Source organism: Natator depressus, chromosome 9, assembly GCF_965152275.1.
Source record: "Natator depressus isolate rNatDep1 chromosome 9, rNatDep2.hap1, whole genome shotgun sequence".
Taxonomy (NCBI): Eukaryota; Metazoa; Chordata; order Testudines; family Cheloniidae; genus Natator; species Natator depressus.
The window spans coordinates 63986611-64007809 of NC_134242.1; the positions used below are offsets into that span (position 1 = coordinate 63986611).

General features: G+C 43.0%; 1 protein-coding gene across 1 annotated transcript in view; it reads right to left on the minus strand.

Annotated features, from left to right (window-relative positions):
• CENPI (centromere protein I) overlaps window positions 1-21199 on the minus strand; it is a 33059-nt gene that overhangs the window by 7654 nt on the left and 4206 nt on the right. The window contains exons 5-17 of the mRNA XM_074963102.1: window positions 20467-20574; window positions 18789-18837; window positions 18303-18349; window positions 15348-15437; window positions 13189-13317; window positions 12732-12896; window positions 12338-12458; window positions 8764-8855; window positions 8313-8430; window positions 8157-8221; window positions 7463-7560; window positions 6378-6513; window positions 3719-3843 (exon numbers count right to left, since the gene is read on the minus strand). Coding sequence (XP_074819203.1) covers window positions 3719-3843; window positions 6378-6513; window positions 7463-7560; window positions 8157-8221; window positions 8313-8430; window positions 8764-8855; window positions 12338-12458; window positions 12732-12896; window positions 13189-13317; window positions 15348-15437; window positions 18303-18349; window positions 18789-18837; window positions 20467-20574 — 1343 coding nt within the window. The remainder of the gene's footprint in view (window positions 1-3718; window positions 3844-6377; window positions 6514-7462; window positions 7561-8156; window positions 8222-8312; window positions 8431-8763; window positions 8856-12337; window positions 12459-12731; window positions 12897-13188; window positions 13318-15347; window positions 15438-18302; window positions 18350-18788; window positions 18838-20466; window positions 20575-21199) is intronic.

The following is a 21199-nucleotide window of genomic DNA, read 5'->3' on the forward strand; positions in this document are numbered from 1 at the left end:
GTGCCACCCCTTACCACAACCTCTTACCCCAGCCCTGAGCTCCCTCCCACTCCCAAACTGCTTCTGCTGGCCCAGGGGTTGCCCAGCTTGGGCAGCCCCTGAGCCAGCCACTGCAGAAGTCACGGAATCCGTGACGTCTGTGACAGACACGGAGCGTTAATTATAAACTCTGATGGAAGGATGAGTTCAAAGGGACTTCACCACTTGGCACAGGACCAGCCTCCATCCAGGGACTAGGGAGAAGGAAGATCATAGAATCATAGAATATCAGGGTTGGAAGGGACCCCAGAAGGTCATCTAGTCCAACCCCCTGCTCGAAGCAGGACCAATTCCCAGTTAAATCATCCCAGCCAGGGCTTTGTCAAGCCTGACCTTAAAAACCTCTAAGGAAGGAGATTCTACCACCTCCCTAGGTAACGCATTCCAGTGTTTCACCACCCTCTTAGTGAAAAAGTTTTTCCTAATATCCAATCTAAACCTCCCCCATTGCAACTTGAGACCATTACTCCTCGTTCTGTCATCTGCTACCATTGAGAACAGTCTAGAGCCATCCTCTTTGGAACCCCCTTTCAGGTAGTTGAAAGCAGCTATCAAATCCCCCCTCATTCTTCTCTTCTGCAGACTAAACAATCCCAGCTCCCTCAGCCTCTCTTCATAAGTCATGTGCTCTAGACCCCTAATCATTTTTGTTGCCCTTCGCTGGACTCTCTCCAATTTATCCACATCCTTCTTGTAGTGTGGGGCCCAAAACTGGACACAGTACTCCAGATGAGGCCTCACCAGTGTCGAATAGAGGGGAACGATCACATCCCTCGATCTGCTCGCTATGCCCCTACTTATACATCCCAAAATGCCATTGGCCTTCTTGGCAACAAGGGCACACTGTTGACTCATATCCAGCTTCTCGTCCACTGTCACCCCTAGGTCCTTTTCCGCAGAACTGCTGCCTAGCCATTCGGTCCCTAGTCTGTAGCGGTGCATTGGATTCTTCCATCCTAAGTGCAGGACCCTGCACTTATCCTTATTGAACCTCATCAGATTTCTTTTGGCCCAATCCTCCAATTTGTCTAGGTCCTTCTGTATCCTATCCCTCCCCTCCAGCGTATCTACCACTCCTCCCAGTTTAGTATCATCTGCAAATTTGCTGAGAGTGCAATCCACACCATCCTCCAGATCATTTATGAAGATATTGAACAAAACCGGCCCCAGGACCGACCCCTGGGGCACTCCACTTGACACCGGCTGCCAACTAGACATGGAGCCATTTATCACTACCCGTTGAGCCCGACAATCTAGCCAGCTTTCTACCCACCTTATAGTGCATTCATCCAGCCCATACTTCCTTAACTTGCTGACAAGAATACTGTGGGAGACCGTGTCAAAAGCTTTGCTAAAGTCAAGAAACAATACATCCACTGCTTTCCCTTCATCCACAGAACCAGTAATCTCATCATAAAAGGCGATTAGATTAGTCAGGCATGACCTTCCCTTGGTGAATCCATGCTGACTGTTCCTGATCACTTTCCTCTCATGTAAGTGCTTCAGGATTGATTCTTTGAGGACCTGCTCCATGATTTTTCCAGGGACTGAGGTGAGGCTGACTGGCCTGTAGTTCCCAGGATCCTCCTTCTTCCCTTTTTTAAAGATTGGCACTACATTAGCCTTTTTCCAGTCATCTGGGACTTCCCCCGTTCGCCACGAGTTTTCAAAGATAATGGCCAAGGGCTCTGCAATCACAGCCGCCAATTCCTTCAGCACTCTCGGATGTAACTCGTCCGGCCCCATGGACTTGTGCACGTCCAGCTTTTCTAAATAGTCCCTAACCACCTCTATCTCCACAGAGGGCTGGCCATCTCTTCCCCATTCTGTGATGCCCAGCGCAGCAGTCTGGGAGCTGACCTTGTTAGTGAAAACAGAGGCAAAAAAAGCATTGAGTACATTAGCTTTTTCCACATCCTCTGTCACTAGGTTGCCTCCCTCATTCAGTAAGGGGCCCACACTTTCCTTGGCTTTCTTCTTGTTGCCAACATACCTGAAGAAACCCTTCTTGTTACTCTTAACATCTCTTGCTAGCTGCAGCTCCAGGTGCGATTTGGCCCTCCTTATATCTTTCCTACATGCCCGAGCAATATTTTTATACTCTTCCCTGGTCATATGTCCAACCTTCCACTTCTTGTAAGCTTCTTTTTTATGTTTAAGATCCGCTAGGATTTCACCATTAAGCCAAGCTGGTCGCTTGCCATGTTTACTATTCTTTCGACTCATCGGGATGGTTTGTCCCTGTAACCTCAACAGGGATTCCTTGAAATACAGCCAGCTCTCCTGGACTCCCTTCCCCTTCATGATAGTCCCCTAAGATATTAAGAGATGAGCTCTCGTTCAACTAACAAACTTTGAGGTTCCTTAGTAACAGAGAATATAGGACTGGAAGGGACCTCCTTGTTGCATGAGCAATGTGTTCAAACCAAATCAGGGACAAAAACCACCTTCATACGACTCAACAGGCTATATGCAGTGTGCAGCCCTGAAATCTAGCACAAAAATGCAGCGTACTTTTAAGAAGGAGCCTTTCATTCAACAAGTGTAGAAAATGGAAGCCACTGGAAGTAATAGAATCTGACAGTTTTTCTGTATAAATAAGCACTAGCTGCTCTTATCTCCCGGAGAGCGCACGGTCACTTTAATTACCCTGCAGTCTCCTTAGAGAGAAAGCCACATGGACAGCCCTACGCCAGCTGTCAGCGATTGGCTACTTTTCTTATCTGATGCAACCACTAGAACACACACCACCAAGAACAGCAGCAGTTCAGTAGGTCCTACAGAGAAATGAACAATGCTCTCTCCAGACCTGCAGGCAGCCTCCAGGCCTCCTAGACTCAGAGGCAGCAAAACCCCTCATACTCAGTGCTGCCCTGAACAGGGCAGCTCAGCACAGTACTCCTCTTTCTGCAAATGTGAGTCTAATGGTTAGAGCAGAGGTTCTTAACCTTTTTCTTTCCGAGGCCCTCACAACATGCTAAAAAACTCCAGGGCCCATCTGTGCTGCAATAACCGATTTTCTGCATATAAAAGCCAGGGCTGGCATTAGGGGGTAGCAAGCAGGGCAATTGCCTGGGGTCCCATGCCACAGGGGCCCCCACAAAGCCACATTACTCAGGCTTTGGCTTCAGCCCCAGGTGGCAGGGCTCAGGGACCTGGGCTTCAGCCCCATGCAGTGGGGCTTCAGCTTTCTGCCCTGGGCCCCAGCGAGTCTAATGCTGGCCGTGCTTGGAGGCCCCCCTGAAACCTGCTTGAGGACCTCGGACCCCTGGTCGAGAACTACAGGGTTAGAGCACAAGCCTGGGAGTTTGATGCTCTAGGCATCAGTCAGGAATTGAACCTGTTAGGTGAGTTACTTAAGGTCTCAAAGTATTAAGGGAATACCTACCTACCTCCTTCCTTCAGAAATGGCATCAGTGACCTGAAACTTGTTTCTGTTTTTATTTGGGATAACAATATGGAAAAGGTTGAAAATCACTGCTGTAGAGTATATGGCCAGAACTCAGAAAAGCCCAAGAACTCCCACTCCTGCCCCTTTCACACAGAGAGTGGGAGAGAACACAGAAGACTTCATGGAATTCCCATGCTCTTGTTTGACAACAGAGAGAGGCATATCCCCCAATGGATGATCAAAATAGAAGATGTGATAAAGTCAAAAGACCTCCCCCATCTTTGGTACCTGTACATAATGTAGCAGAGCTGGTTCAGACTGACAGAATCCATGCTGAGCAGTGCTGGGTAGAAAACTCCAGGAGGCGGCATCAACAACAAGGGCAGGTTATACTTAAGATAGACATCGCACACCTGCAGGAAGGAAACAAATCCATACAGGTTGTTACAACCACCATTATCAATTCCCACAACACCTACAGAGAAAAACAAGCATTACATCACTTGTCTGCGCTCCTATTAACTGACACCTTGGAACGGAAGGTGGGAGAGAAGCAATTCCATTTGTTCCCTCCCCAACCACATCATCAAGTCTTTCTTAGATTCCAAAGCCAGAAGGCACCACTATGACCATCTAGTCTGACCTCCTGCATAAGACAGGCCATAGAACTTCCCCAATATAATTCCTAAAGCAGATCTATTGGAAAAACATCCAATCTTGATTTCAAAAATTGCCACTGATGTAGAATCCACCATGACCCTTGAGCAGGAGCTTGTGTAAATGTCAGTCTAAACCCTGAAAATTGGCCTACACTCTCGCACTGGGTAGTGGAAATCTAATTTTTCCCTTTAGAGACCATACAGCAGCCACTTTCTCTCTGATACTTCTGTATCTGTAGCTCAGGTCTGGTGCAGTCCAAGCTAACAGCAAGTCTGGGTTAGGTATTACCAGTGAATCACATAATTGAGACCAAATAAATTTTATCAGTTAGACAATTCAAGTAGTAATAATTGGCCACAGCAGAAAGCTTTGCCCTCAAGAGATTTTAAATTAAAATGCTGTTTTTGTGCACTTTGAATTGAATTTGTTTCCCTCTACATATAGCTTGATACAGAAAAGATGTGATTTATTCATGATTTAAAATCAGCAGGCAGTAAACCTTGATTTAAAATCAGTTTTAATCTTATTTTGCATTTGTACTTTTCAGGTTATTCTTCTAAAGGAAGGTTGATTCTCATTGGTGGGTAACCATTAAAACACAGGATTTGCAATTAAATGTATGCTAAAATTGGTACTTTTTGCCAACTGCGAGATTACACTATATATGCATTTATTGAAATCAATTATATAGATTAACAAAGTAAAAATTAAGAATCTGAATTAATGTATTATATTAGAAGAGGGTGACGGATGCATTTTGGATTTAGTAGATTAATATTTTACACTCGTGATTTGTATCACATTGTATGTGGATAGAAACAAATTCAATTCAAAGGACACAAACAGTTAAATAAGACTACCTTAAATGTGCTGGACACAAGAAAAAAAATCAAAATATGTTTTACGTTTAAATAACTAACCGATCTGTTAAATAAAGGAAGTATTAGTAAATTGAACTAATTACTTCTGGTCACAATATCCTTTAAGATTTTAGAACTAGGATGCCTCATCCTATCACACATTGTTTTTATTCATTGATTGAAAGACTAAGACAAGTTTTTTTGCTTTTTCAACTCCTCATCAATTTCTCAACTTTGAATGAACTAGTCGATTCAACCAGTTCTGTCAAAAGCTGGATTAGCACTTCAATAAACTCTGGTTCCAGATGTTTAGCCAGAGACTTCCTCCAGGTTCAGTAGTTTGACTTTATTTAAAAAACTTTGGCCGCAAACACGGACTTGAGTGTTGGTTTTAATTTAAAAAGATTTTAATAGATTATAGTAAGTTTAGACCCTAACATTGTCGTCAGTTTCAGATAGGTTTATTTTTAAAACGAAAAAGTAATTTAAATAAAATCCCTTTATTTTTAAATCACTTTAAACTCTCTGAAACAAATAGTAAAGAAAAGGTCTTACTTTTTTCAGAAAAATATTTTAAAAAGTATTTAAAAGAATTGAAATTTGAGTTTTTTCTAGTTAGTTTAGAAAGATTCAGGTTGGTAGTATCCCTTTAATATCTTGCTATTGTGTGAGAGAGAATATCAATAGCACCCAACCCCCCTAAAAAAAAAAAAAAAAAAAAAAAAAATACAATACAAAAATTCTCTAGGATAGCTTCTTGGATCCATGCTTCAGGGCTTCAGCTGGTCTCCTGGAAGGGTCAGGCTGTATAGAGAATTCTCTCAGATGCTTGGCTTTTGCTCACATGCTCAGGATCAGACTGCCCTTTTTGGGTCCAGGAAGGAATTGTCCCCCAGGTCAGATTGGCAGGGACCCTCTGATTTTTTTGCCTTCCACTGGAACATGGGGCTTGGGTTGCATGGGTTGGGAACATGGGGCTTGATAGGATCATCTGGTCATCTCCCACCTACTCAATTCCGTGCAAATACAGAGACCCTGGGCATTAGTACCTCTTGGTCCCCCCTATTCTCTGTCTGTGGCACACAATTTCGTCTCCAGAGGACTGAAGTACTGGAGTAAAAAAAAAAAAAAAAAAAAAATCTAGATTAGACTAAATTTGGGGTAAACTGGGTTGAGTTTAGTGGCCTGAAATGTGCAGGTCAGACTAGACGATCTGGTAGTCCCTTCTGGCCTTAAACTTGGATGCAGAAGCTATCATCTATGACTAGTGGACCTGTCCAGCAATTAGAAGGCTCTAGCACTTAATCAAGCATAACATCTAAAAATTACTACAAGGAAGGATACATTATGCTCTTGCACAATGAGTGGAAACTGCTCTTAGAGAAGTGGGACATCTTAAAATGCTAAGTGTAATGGGATATACATACTGTCTCATAGAAATCCAAAATAAAGTACAGCAAGAAAGTAGCATTGTTCTCCAAGCGCAGTGCTACAGTGGAGATCCACCCTACAAAGTGGATCAGCTCAGCCACAGAGTTCACCAGTCCAGAAAGAGTGGTGTTCCTACAACAGCAGTCGGAGAAACAGACAGACAATGTTAACACAACTCGTCAGCTTTAAAATACAGAACAGAGTTAAGCAGAATGACAAGAGAACTCTAGGTTTCCCCACCCTCAGTGTTGAAGTCAGCAACATTAACTTGGATACATTCACAAAATTAAACAGAACAGAGTTATCCAAAATACTACACAAAATATGGCCACGTCTTCATTGCTGGAGGGCTCTTGACTTCAATTTGCTGACTTTTGGGCCTGTACGTTCTCAATGTTAGTATTTTTACTAACATAGCTTTTTGCATCACTGCTTCAGTATTACAGCCTCAAGCCTGGATTGACAAAAACTAACCCCAACCTGCCTGCTTTGTGGTCTAAGATAAGTTGGGATATTTACATTTCGACAATTTAAAAAGCGCTCATAAGTCAGAAAGGAAGGGATATGAATTAAATTTCAGATACTATGATGAAGAGTTGGGTATGAGAACCTAGGCAGATGATTGTTCTTTTCTAAGCCTAGAAAATACTGTTTGTGTCAAGTAGAAATGAGTGAAAAAGGAATTTTGACTTGGGGAACACAAGGATTATGCAGAGGCTATCCAGCCATACCCCGGAACTCCCTTAATAAAATGCTGTAAGTGTGGTTCATGCTATTGGTACATTCATTCTACTTTGAGTACTACATTGCTGAAAAGACATGCAAAACATTAAGATATGTACTTTTAATGACATTACTGCAAGATACAAGATATGAATAAACCATAGCAACCTTAATAGAAGTGATTGCAATAAATTAAAAATAAAATAAAGAACAGGATTCACAACTAAGCTAATTTTCACAGAAGCAGTAAAGCATTTTCTGACTCTCTAGTCAGCATTTGTGGTGGGGAATAAAAACAGGATATTTTCATGAACACCACACACAAATACTGCATGGTGTGCAATTCAGATGAACTTACAAAGGACTGATTTTAGGATCAGACTCCATATCCAACTGCATTACATGCCAATTCAGCCAGTTCTGCAACAGCTCCTTCAGACTTTCAAGAACACTACACTGCAAGAGGGAAAAAGCAGCGGATTATGTACATTGTAGAGGAATGTCTGAATGCTAAATAAAAATAGGCCATCATTTTCAAAGTAGACTGTGAAGGTTTCAGACAGTTTATCATCAGGACTATGAGAAAGACAGAGAGCTAGCTGAAATCTCCATGTAGGACACCTGCACTCAAGGCAGGGAGATTAACAAAGGGTGTAACAAGTGCAGGGACACAGAACTCAGGCTGAAACGATGAAACAAAAGAAAAGCGGTCTTGCTTGATTATACCAGCCTAAATCAGCATCATGGTGGGTGCAAAATATATTTGTATTTCCAATTCAAACACCGTGCCTTATTTCCAGTTGGAATTGCTTAATTAAAAATAATTAAAAAAAAAAGAAAAGGGCTAGGGGGCTTCCTAAAATAGTTACCTCCCCACTATACATTTTAACCCTCTCTGTAAACTGGAGAGGACCCATGCTGGACAGGCCCAGATCCAGCACCAAACTGGGAAGCCCATTTTACTGTCTGTAGATTGCTTCACCTACTTCCCCTAGTGGGAACAGCAATACCAACTAAATCTGCATGTGACCAATATAATGTCCTTGAATTACCTTAAAATAAAGTGATGATGTGAAAAAAAGCTGTGCCAGAGGTTCACAAAGATGTGGTTTTATTTCTGAAAACAGAGAAGAGAAGTCAAATATCTGTGGAAGAATCCCATCCAGACAGACCAGATATAGTCCAAGATCATAGTCTAGACTACATACCGGAGAAGCTGCTGAGGGGGATCCAGCTCACCAGCCTGAGGATTTGCGATCGACAGCAGAAACCATCCCAGAGGGGAAGGCTCTTATACAAGAATTCTTCACAGGAAGAGAACCCCTCCTGAAGGGTACAAGATTAAAACCTTCAAAAAAAAAATTCATCACAATCCCTTCCCTTTTCCAATTCCCCGCCACAATTTACTAGAGAAGGGCAGAGACCCTCCCTCATGCAATCCGTCAGCTAATGACTGCAGCTTCCCAAATTATCATTCTCCAGAAAGAGGAGACAGTTCAGCAACCTGGACTTGCCCTTCAAACGCATTTTTGCTAATCTCTTATTGCTGTTTCTAAGATTGTAATCTTTAAAGGCATCCCACAGGAAATGGATAAGCCACAAATACATCCTAAGCAAAAGGCTTAATTGAGTACAGGGCTTCATTAAGTAGGTGCTTACCTGCAAGAAACACTCCGTCTTGTAGACGATATCCAGGAAGTCCTTGAACTCTTCTTCATACTGCTGGTTATCAAGCTTATACCAAGTGCATTCTAAACCAGAGGGAATAAAGAAACAGAGTACAAGCAGTACAGACAAGGATGCAACAACCAGAAACAGAATCACTGCGGACTACGTGGCTCTGGGAAGAAGGATAAAGGAGTTTGAGGTACAAGTGGTGTTCTCATCCATCCTCCCCGTGGAAGGAAAAGGCCTGGGTAGAGACCATCGAATCGTGGAAGTCAACGAATGGCTATGCAGGTGGTGTCGGAGAGAAGGCTTTGGATTCTTTGACCATGGGATGGTGTTCCAAGAAGGAGTGCTAGGCAGAGACGGGCTCCACCTAACGAAGAGAGGGAAGAGCATCTTCGCAAGCAGGCTGGCTAATCTAGTGAGGAGGGCTTTAAACTAGGTTCACCGGGGGAAGGAGACCAAAGCCCTGAGGTAAGTGGGGAAGTGGGATACCGGGAGGAGGCACGAGCAGGAGCGCGTGAGAGGGGAGGGCTCCTGCCTCATACTGAGAAAGAGGGGTGATCAGCAGGTTACCTCAAGTGCCTATATACAAATGCGCAAAGCCTGGGAAACAAGTAGGGAGAACTGGAAGTCCTGGCACAGTCAAGGAATTATGATGTGATTGGAACAACAGAGACTTGGTGGGATAACTCACATGACTGGAGTACTGTCATGGATGGATATAAGCTGTTCAAGAAGGACAGGAAGGGCAGAAAAGGTGGGGCAGTTGCACTGTGTGTAAGAGAGCAGTATGACTGCTCAGAGCTCAAGTATGAAACTGGAGAAAAACCTGAGAGTCTCTGGATTAAGTTTAGAAGTGTGAGCAACAAGGGTGATGTCGTGGTGGGAGTCTACTATAGACCACCAGACCAGGAGGATGAGGCTTTCTTCCAGGAACTCGCAGAAGTTACTAGATTGCAGGCCCTGGTTTTCATGGGAGACTTCAGTCACCCTGATATCTGCTGGAAGAGCAATACAGCAGTGCACAGGCAATCCAGGAAGTTTTTGGAAAATGTAGGGGACAATTTCCTGGTGCAAGTGCTGGAGGAACCAACTAGGGGCAGAGCTCTTCTTGACCTGCTGCTCACAAACCGGGAAGAATTAGTAGGGGAAGGAAAAGTGGATGGGAACCTGGCAGTGGTGAAATGGTCGAGTTCAGGATCCTAACACAAGGAAGAAAGGAGAGCAGCAGAATACAGACCCTGGACTTCAGAAAAGCAGACTTTGACTCCCTCAGGGAACTGATGGGCAAGATCCCCTGGGAGAATAACATGAGGGGGAAAGGAGTCCAGGAGAGCTGGCTGTATTCTAAAGAATCCTTAAGGTTACAGAGACAAACCATCCCAATGTGTAGAAAGAATAGTAAATATGGCAGGCAACCAACTTGGCTTAGCAGTGAAATCCTTGCTGATCTTAAATACAAAAAAGAAGCTTACAAGAAGTGGAAGATTGGACAAATGACCAGGAACGAGTATAAAAATATTGCTCGGGCTTGCAGGAGTGAAATCAGAAAGGCCAAATCAGACCTGGAGTTGCAGCTAGCAAGAGATGTTAAGAGTAACAAGGAGGGTTTCTTCAGGTATGTTAGCAACAAGAAGAAAGTCAAGGAAAAAGTGTGGGCCCCTTACTGAATGAGGGAGGCAACCTAGTGACAGAGGATGTGGAAAAAGCTAATGTACTAATGCTTTTTTTGCCTCTCTCTTCACGAACAAGGTCAGCTCCCAGACTGCTGCACTGGGCAGCACAGCATGGGGAGAAGGTGACCAGCCCTCTGTGGAGAAAGAAGTGGTCTGGGACTATTTAGAAAAGCTGGATGAGCACAAGTCCATGGGGCTGGATGCATTGCATCTGAGAGTGCTAAAGGAGTTGGCGGATGTGATTGCAGAGCCATTGGCCATTATCTTTGAAAACTCATGGCGATCGGGGGAGGTCCAAGATGACTGGAACAACGCTAATGTAGTGCCCATCTTTGAAAAAGGAGGATCCTGGGAACTACAGGCCAGTCAGCCTCACCTCAGTCCCTGGAAAAATCATGGAGCAGGTCTTCAAGGAATCAATTCTGAAGCACTTAGAGGAGAGGAAAGTGATCAGGAACAGTCAGCATGGATTCACCGAGGGCAGGTCATTCCTGACTAATCTAATTGCCTTCTATGACGAGATAACTGGCTCTGTGGATGAAGGGAAAGCAGTGGACGTGTTGTTCCTTGACTTTAGCAAAGCTTTTGACACGGTCTCCCACAGTATTCTTGCCAACAAGTTAAAGAAGTATGGGTTGGATTAATGGACTATAAGGTGGATAGAAAGCTGGCTAGATTGTCGGGCTCAACGGGTAGCGATCAATGGCTCCATGTCTAGTTGGCAGCCGGTATCAAGTGGAGTGCCTCAGGGGTCGGTCCTGGGGCCAGTTTTGTTCAATATCTTCAGAAATGATCTGGAGGATGGTGTGAATTGCACCCTCAACAAGTTTGCAGATGACACTAAACTGGGAGGAGTGGTAGATACGCTGGAGGGTAGGGATAGGATACAGAGGGACCTAGACAAATTGGAGGATTGGGCCAAAAGAAATCTGATGAGGTTCAACAAGGACAAGTGCAGAGTCCTGCACTTAGGACGGAAGAATCCAATGCACCGCTACAGACTAGGGACCGAATGGCTTGGCAGCAGTTCTGCAGAAAAGGACCTGGGGTTACAGTGGACGAGAAGTTGGATATGAGTCAACAGTGTGCGATTGTTGCCAAGAAGACCAATGGCATTTTGTGATGTATAAGTAGGGGCATTGCCAGCAGATCGAGGGACGTGATCGTTCCCCTCTATTCGACATTGGTTAGGCCTCATCTGGAGTACTGTGTCCAGTTTTGGGCCCCACACTACAAGAAGGATGTGAAAAAATTGGAAAGAGTCCAGCGGAGGGCAACAAAAATGATTAGGGGACTGGAACACATGAGTTATGAGGAGAGGCTAAGGGAACTGAGGATGTTTAGTCTGTGGAAGAGAAGAATGAGGGGGGATTTGATAGCTGCTTTCAACTACCTGAAAGGGGGTTCCAAAGAGGATGGCTCTAGACTGTTCTCAGTGGTAGCAGATGACAGAACAAGGAGTAATGGTCTCAAGTTGCAGTGGGGGAGATTTAGGTTGGGTATTAGGAAAAACTTTCACTATGAGGGTGGTGAAACACTGGAATGTGTTACCTAGGGAGGTGGTGGAATCTCCTTCCCTAGAAGTTTTTAAGGTCAGGTTTGACAGAGCCCTGGCTGGGATGATTTAGTCGGGGATCGGTCCTGCTTTGAGCAGGGGGTTGGACTAGATGACCTCCTGAGGTCCCTTCCAACTCTGATATTCTATGATTCTATGAATACAAACCCCCCTTCCCCGGATGGGTACTGTTAAAGTCAATGCTGTCATCTCAGATATTTTTATGTACCAGTAGAACAACAATCACATATGCCTGTACAGCTAAGTACCATTACAGCCTCAAAGATATCCTTTTTCCTCCTCACCATACCTGGTAATTTTAAGTTCTTACCTTCTTGAAGAGTCTGGCCCATCCAATAGTAGAGCCTCAAGTAGATAGATTCATCTTTGACACAATTAATGTAGTGAAGCAGCAAGGAGTTCCTTAGCACTGAGCCCATCTGGGAAGGAAACTGCAAGAGAAACAGGACAACCAGCTATTGAATGTCTGCTTCTGAAAGGTGCCAAAACAAAGCTGACACTATCAGAGTAGTCCAAACTCTTTCCACCAGGGAATACACACAGGTTCCAGGTTTTCATATCACTCCCCAATACAGTATATCCCTTTGGAGATGGAGAACATGTGCACCTATTCCCCAATAAATAGGTTGTTGATATATATATATATATCCCTGGGTCACCTTTAAGATCACACATGCTCATGCTGAGGCCTTCATGACACTCACCTCTAGGCGGTGGATGTTCTGTAAGAGCTGGGAGAAGGTGTGTAGCTGTTCCACTGGGAAAGATTCACTGTGACTGAGGATGTCAGCATGGTTGATCTCCTTGCTCCTAGTTGGATTGTTCGTGTTGGTGCTGCATGCAGGCAAAATCAACTGGGTATTCCATTTCTGGAGAGAGAAACAGGAAACCAAAATGAATAGTAGCAAACAGGATTTCAGTGCAGTCAGATAAACACACTATAAACAAGACAACCAATATTAGCCCAAACTGGGAATCACTCACTCACTCGCTATCCTGCGAAGTGCTATCCTGTGAATCATATCCCAGACTTGCAATATAAAGGCAGAGTTTCCCATTAAGTTACACTACCTTCCCCAATGTCTATCCAGACCCCAGCTCCTTTCCACAATTCAGCATGCTTGGCATTGTCTAGGATTAACATAAATTCTCATAACTTACTCTTTTCCGGGACTGAGGGTGACATGTGCCTAGAATCAGTTGCTGGGATGTTGGAGACGTTCCCTGATTTCTTCGCCTTATGGTGTTGATTGCTGCCTTCCACAGGCTTTCTGAGTTCTTGAAGTAGGTCTGAAAACACAATCCAGACACCTATGTGTGAGGCCAAACTCTAAGGCAGAGTGACAGAAAAATCAATTGCCGATTTGATACATGTCACTACAGTGACATTTATGTGCTCTATTGTAAGGACTGCGCTTGACAGTCCTAAAGGTGCTATGTTTCTCTGTCACAGTACAGTACACCTTTTATTTCTCTGGACTCATTATCCTTTAACTACAATCTGAAAGATGTGTAAGTAATTTTCAAGGCATATGACCTCTCTCTAAAAGAGAAGGAAAAAAAGTCCCCGGGATCTCAAAAGCATGGGAATTTGCATCTATTTTAGGATCTTGATGCCGATATGCTGTCCATTCATAAAGACTGGATCTAAAGTATTTCATGTATTAAATAAAACCTGCCCAGGTATGTGTGTGTGTTTATAGTGAAGATCCCATGCATTCAAACAGCAGTGAGATCTACCATAGAAGAGAACTGGGTAATCACAGCTTTCATTGAACATTGGATTAAGTTTCTAGATATCATGGCTGTGAAGAAAACTTTTGAAATACAAACCAAATGCAAAATTGCCAGCATAAGTCTTTATCTGAACAAAGTCTGCGCCACTGAAGTTACAATCAGTTTTTAAATCATAACCCTTAATTAATGCAAGCCCCCAAACCCCCAACGTGGCAACTCTAAAGTTGCCTTATGAACCAATTTAACTAAAATAGATTTAAAAAAATTTATGAGGTGAACTGGCCTAAGCCTGGAAATATCTATCTCCAATGCATGTGTGGGTACCAAAAGTTCTATCTACTCCCACCGATAAATCTGCAGCACAATGAAAACTGCAAATTTGGGGCAACGTAAAATAATCTGAAATGAACATTAAAACAAATGCCACAAGGAAAACTTGACTGATTGTGTAACTTGCTTTCATACTGTAGTCAGTAAAAGCCTCAATTTTTAGACCTGGACAAATCTGCCTCACTGGAGTGCCAGAAAAACCAGGCAGCCTTGCTGCAAACTGTAGGTTTTGTTTGCTGCAGAGTTCTTGGCGGTCTTTGTATAGTATTAAGCATAAAAATAAGATAGTCAGTGTACATATCTTAACTTCACCAAATACCTTGCTGCGTACACAGCACACAAACATTTATGAAAATAAAGCCATCCAGTCTGTTCCTACCTTGAAACTCCCCCAAACCCATCTCAGAACACATTGTCATCTTCCCCACCATTACTTTTCATATAGCTAAAACTTTCACTGTGGGTCAGGGCCCCAAAGTGGGTTGCAACACCATTTTAATGGGGTCTCCAGGGTTTACTTAGACTTCCTGGGGCCCAGGGCTGAAGCCCGAGCCCCACCGTGAGTAGCCAAAGCTGAAACCCGAGGGCTTCAGCCCTGGGCGGCGGGGCTCAGGTTACAGGCCCCCCCCGGTCTGGGGCTGAAGCCCTTGGGCTTTGGCTTTTCCTCTCCCTGGGGTGGTGGGGCTCAGGCTTTGGCCCCCCCACCTGGGGTAGTGGGGCTCAGGGGGGCTCAGGTTTTAGTCCCCCATCTTGGGGTCATGTAGTAATTTTTGTTGTCAGAAGGGGGTCACGGCACAATGAAGTTTGAGAACCCCTGATCTAATGTTTACTCTGACTGGTGTCTTCCATTATTATTATTGTGCTGCAGCAGCACCCAAAAGGTGTTTGGACAATGCCCAGCAAACTCATAGGAAGATATTACCTTCCGCCACAGCGCTTATGATCAAATGTACAAGACATAAAAAGAGTACAACAATAGGAGGGAAACAGGCAAGGGAAGATGAGAGTAAGGACACGGTTACACCTGCTTGCTATGTGCCCTTCTCTGCTGAATTGTTTTATAGGTCTTCTCATTTCAGTATAAATAAATGGTAGAAATTCCATTGAAAACTAATGGTTTCATTTTACTGAGTGGAGAGAGGGTACAGAATTATTCTTTCACCACTGAATTATGAAGCAAAGCTGCTTATGTAGGAAGGACAGTACACACTTTAATCCCAACACGGACACATGAGAGTCACTCCATTCCTCACCTTTATCTTTGCAGGCAGAGTTATAGACACCAGCTCAGGGCAGAAAAGTTTATACAGGGATAGCAGAGCCTGGAGGTGAGGCTGCATTCCCTGGAAGAAAAAAAAGAGAGAGAGTTAAAATGTGCACCATAAGAAACAGCAAGGAAAACCCAATTGATACTGCAAGTCTACACAGTAGTGTGTTATTAATCAGTCCAAAGTAGCATTGTGCAACTGAGGAGGGAGGAAAAGGAGGAAGAAAAGAACATCTCTACTGAGGGCTAGAAATAGTAAGGAAGTTCAGGTGGGAAAAGAAGATACAGTTTAAATGGCCAGAGATAAGACTACTAATAAATCAAATATACTGTATAAAATGTATATCATATCTAATACCTAAATACACGTGCAAGCGGTTTTACTGGGATACCCATACTCCCCAATTGCACTTCATTACCTGAGGAGTGAACATAGCATTATATAGTTAAACTTGTTGAAGTGCTACTGATTTTGTAAAATATATTAATAGCTAGCTCTTACAGGAAGAGTTCTTACTGTACAATATGTAAGACATATAAGATAGATAATCTTAGAGGATATTGTTACAGGTACCATGTAAACATTAAATTGACATTAAGCCAAGGGGTGGTGAGGGAGGAGTTATGCCACACAGATAAGAAAAAACTGACAATTGCAGGAGTTTAACACCATTTTAAGACCTCTGTGAATAATACCAATCCTACTGGGATAGATGTCTTTAGCTAGATTACCCGGATGTAGCCACAGCCCCACATTTTGTAGCCTACTCTTTCCCTCAAAACAATCATACCAGAAGCACTTATTTCCAGTCATGAAGTCTCAAAAGCACCCTTCACAAATCATCATCATGGCAAATCCCAAAGGGACAGGCTTCCTGGAGATCAAATGCCATTGAGATCATATCTAGCTATGTCCTTAAGACTGTCTAGCTGGATGTTCAATCTATGTCCATTATTGGCAATCTTTTTGCACCACAGACATTTTTGGTGCCCATGTGATTGCTAGCCAGGTAGCAACATTCCTTGGTAAATGCATTTCATAATTTGTTCGTCTTCCATCCCAATAGTATGTCCGTACCAAAAAAGTCAGCAAGACTGAACCAATGCTGACGAGGGTGGTGGAAGGGTTCAGCTACCAATATGCTCATTGCTGATCTTGTCCTGTCTGCCACTTAATATGCAGCAGCCAACGAAGACGACAAGAATAGAAGACTTCAGACTGGTATTCTTCAGCCTCCCCAGCACTCATGTTTCAGTGGTGTATAATAGTCCTGTAGACCCACAGCTTCATACTCTGACATTTCCACAGAAGTCAATCAAGGACCCAGAACTTGGTGGTGGTGGCTGCTGCTCTATGAGTGTACGCATCTTTTGAACACTCTCCAAAACGGTCTGTTTTCCAAAAATTCAATAGTTGCCAACTGCTCAATATCCCATCCAGAAAGATTAATACCAAGCTGATCAGATGACAGAAAGAGTGAGACTTGGTCTTTAATGCTTCAGTGGCCTTGAGCAGTTTCGAACAGAAAGCCATCCGCCCTAATTAACCTCTCTGCAAAAACTTCAGCAGCAGAGCCCCAAGTTATTTGCTTCCTGCCATTGCCAGATCCTAATAAAAAACAGCATAGCTGAAAGTGGACAGTTTGATGGTTTTAAAAAGTTAAATTATTTTCTTGGCATTTTTGTATTCTGAGAATTCAACATAAAGATGGTGACAGCTATTTTAATGGCAATAGCTTTGATGGGTGGAAGAAGGGAGAGAGAGAGAGAGTCCTCAACATCCAAGTGTTGAGTATCTTTCATATTTTTCAGTTTTCCACCCCCTATGTCCTGCACTATGTGAAACATTTCAGAGTCAATAAAACCCAGAAGTGTTATAGTTGGAGAGACTAAAGCTCTCTCCCAAATCATTTATATTCTGTGTCTGCATTCTAATACTATGTTGGACAGCTTGTTAGCCATCAGTGTGTTTTATGATCCATGATCTCACTTAGTAGATCTTTTAAAAATCTCAGTTTGTCTGTAGGAGGTAGGGAAAGAGCAGTAGCTGCTCCTCCCTCTGGGTTCAGGTTCCCACTACCTTTCTAGTAAGGGGAAAAAGAGATGTTGGGATAACCAAAAAGATGCTGCAGTTGGGAGTCTAACGCAAGAGTAGGTAACAAAGGATAAGAGTACCAAAGGAAAATAAATGCTGTCCAAGATTGAGTATAGATGCAAGAGAAGGGAAGAGAAGACAAGGAAATGGAGGACACCTAGAGAAGGGCAGACAGGGGATTGGCAGCAAAGGGAAAGAGAGAACATAAAAAGAACCGATCAAACAGAAAGAAAAAGGTATAGAGAATAAAAGTATGGGTTGGAAGAAGCAGTCTGGTGGTTAGAAGAAGTGACCTGGCATCAACATCCCAGGTTTTATTCCTAGCTCTGATACTGACATGGGTACCATGAGCCGGTCACAGCATTTGTGCCTCAGTTTCCCTTTCATATAATGGAGATATCCAAGAATATCAAAACAGTGGGCAGATAGTGCTACAGAAGTATAAGAAATATGAAGTGAACAGGAGAGTGGAAGATAAAAGAGGGAGTGCAGGAAAGGAAAAGGGAAGCTAAGAGATCGCTTTCAAATTTGTTTAATTTTATCTTCTCTAGCTGTAAAATGTGTAATTTTTGTAACTTTTTTGTAAGTGTCATTGTGTGGGTGCTTGGAAGGGACACAAAGTCCAAATTAGGGATGTGTGCAGGTTTGGAACAGCCCTTGTGCTAAATGGCAAGCTGTGTGTGCAAACCCTGGCATTCCAAAAAGGCTGGAAGCTACTGTTCTGAAGTCTAACCACCTCATCCTTTGCAATGATATCTGCCATTCCTGTGAAAACATTAACCATAAGAGTTGTAAGCCTAATTCCAGTTACCTTGCTTACTTGTTTCAGGATTTCTAGTGACTCACCATCTTTGCCTGTAGATCTACCAGTCTCCTCACGCGAAAAGGCTTAACTGTGAAAAGAAAAAACAAGTAAGAACATTATGGGTAGAATATAACATATCAGACATTTCGGTACAAACGAGAAGCCTCTTGGCCAATACACCAAAACAGATCAAACTACATATGGAAAAGGGCAGAAACAGCAGGAATAGACAGACCAATCATCAGCTTTATGCAGAAATTACTGGTCAAGGGTTTTTGGCCTGTTATGCAAGTCAGCCTAAAAGAGTATAATGAGTCCTTTCTGGTCTTAAAATTGATGAATTTTTGAAGCCATCATGTTAGCACTGCAGGAAGAAAGCACTGGGGAAGATAATGGTCATCACTTTTCTGAGCACCTGAAACCAGCCCTGTATCACACAAATGGATGGTCAATGCATATTTATGTTCTGTATGACCAAATCAACTGGAGCCATAGGAGCAGTCAGGATGCTGACGGAATAGACTCACCGCTCTCTCTTCTGGTCAGCAGATACAGTAGATGACAAACATAGGGGCACTGCAGAGAAAAAGGATCAGTAAGCAATCTGATTCATCAGGATGGTTAATAGGCTAAATTCAGAAACTACTTCCATTGGACACAACTAACAGGCTGGTATCTCATACTGAAGTAAATCTCCTCAGGATCCTGCTGCGATACTGAGGTTGAAGTGCTTCAATCAGTTCCCAGGATGCAGAACATGCACCAGATTCCTCAGGAAGAAGTTCTTGCTGTCATATGTATACAGTGCCAGTACAGTTCTGCATTAGAACTGACAACCAATGCGTATGCCAATAGTTTCATTTGACACCATTATGCACATTCCTTGGTGAAGCTGTTCAGTCAGGGTCCATTTGGGAGATGGCCCTTGTTTCTCAAATGAGGGCTAATCAATTCAGAAGTTGGTGAGCAAAAGGACATGAATTAATGTACACTAAACCAGCTCACAGTTGTATCAAAAACAGCTTCTTTTATCAGCGCTTATAATTGAGGCAAATGCATTGGGGGTCTGGCATTGATTTCTCTGTGCCAGATATTAATCTTTGCTGCACTTTCAACTGACCTATTCCTAAAGGGTAGGAATTCAGTTGTAGGAATCCAATTTTCAGCAGAGGTCACAAGCGAAGCTGAGCAAGACCAGCCAAACATACTGCAGGAAATACACCAAAGAGGATATAAGTCTACTGTACTGCAGTACATTTTAAACAACAGACACATCATGCAGGACTTTTCACAATGAACAGCAATTAATGTGTCTGCTCTCTCATGGAAAATACCTATAGGATTTAATAGAAAATACTCACTATATTTTTAAAAACCCTACAGAAATAGAATGACGCTCCTGCTAGAGTATTCCATATGTCCATTAAAAAATTCTACAGAAATGGCCTCATTCTCTCAAATTCTATAGGTTTCTAGCATAATTTCTATAGAACTCTATGTATCTTCATTTGTTTGATGTTTTCTAACAGTCCCAGAGGGCAACATATGAAAACGTTACATGCTTTTCTGACCCCAAGTACAGTTCTGAAGAGATCAGTATTTCACACCTTCCCGACATGAAACAATGGGTGGTGACCATAAAATACTTCTGTAACTACCATATAAAAAAGTCATGACTGCCTGATTCCCACTTAAGTTATATTTATCTTAGGTGAAATGGCATTTGGATTCTGTTTATTAAATAAGCATTGCTTTAAAAGGCTCTTTTTTTGCCTAAGGTGTGCTGTCAGTTCCATCCTGGGACGTGGAGGTTTTACCTGTTCGCTGTCTGACATTAAAGGCAATGCTAGACACTGCAGTGTCACACTGTCTCTTGGGAACTGAGATAGCATTCACTGTCACTCTGCTCTTGTTACAGAGCATGAAGTCCTGGATAATCATTTACACAACCTTGCTGTAGGTGCCCAAACTAGAGTAATCTTATGTTGAACTTCCATGCTGGGTGTCCTAGGTTCAGAAGAAATTTTGGAATCATTGGAAAAAAGCAGAGTGAAGAGGGCCAGTCACTCTACTATAAACATACTCCAGCACTAGAGGAAAGGGCTCCACTCTAGTTACTCCAGACCAGCATAAATGAGACGTACAGTTCAGGTGAACACTCTAAATTCGTTCAGAGCCAAAGGAACATTCTCTTGTTCTCCTTACCAGCTTCTCATCTTGCAGGGAGCAGAAGAAGAAGCCGTAGAGTGCATGAAGCTTTTCTTTGTGATCAATGAAGTCAAACATTGCAATCAGCCATCTTAAGAAGAGCAGCTGCAGTGAAACAAGAGAATCACCCTGCAGTAAATGAGGGAAAAGACCAGACAGACTGACCACCACCCCATTCCAGATGATTTATTTAAAGTTGTACACCCTCCTTGAGATCAGCAAGGCAGCCAGGGAACATTTTGAACAGTTTGGTATAGCCAATCTCTTTGTAATGGTGTTAAAGCTTGGGAGAGCAGTAAACACTAAACTTAGAATGAAAAAAGTGCCCTGTTTTTGAGCACATGCTAACCTCTAGGGAACTGATCACTTGAATTTAGACTGCTCTGACTAGTCTCCCATGCAGACCAGTCAGATTTATGGGATTCCAAGACAAAGGCTTCAATCTATGCACCTTCAAGGATTATTGGAGGCCATATTTTGTTCAGACCTTGAATTATCATGATAGGCAGGAATGTCTTGCTGCATTTTGGGGAAATGTTTGACACCACAGGCATATTGAACATCTTGATGTAAGTAGCTTCCCTAAGAAACTCAAAAGTACAGAACTCTGTTAAAGACCTGCTATTCCAGTGCTAAGCTTCTCTGCCAGTTTTGCTAAAGGGTACCAACTATGGGATGACTATGCACATTAAGCCTCTGGATTTCCTCTTCCTACAAGCAGCCTGCTCTG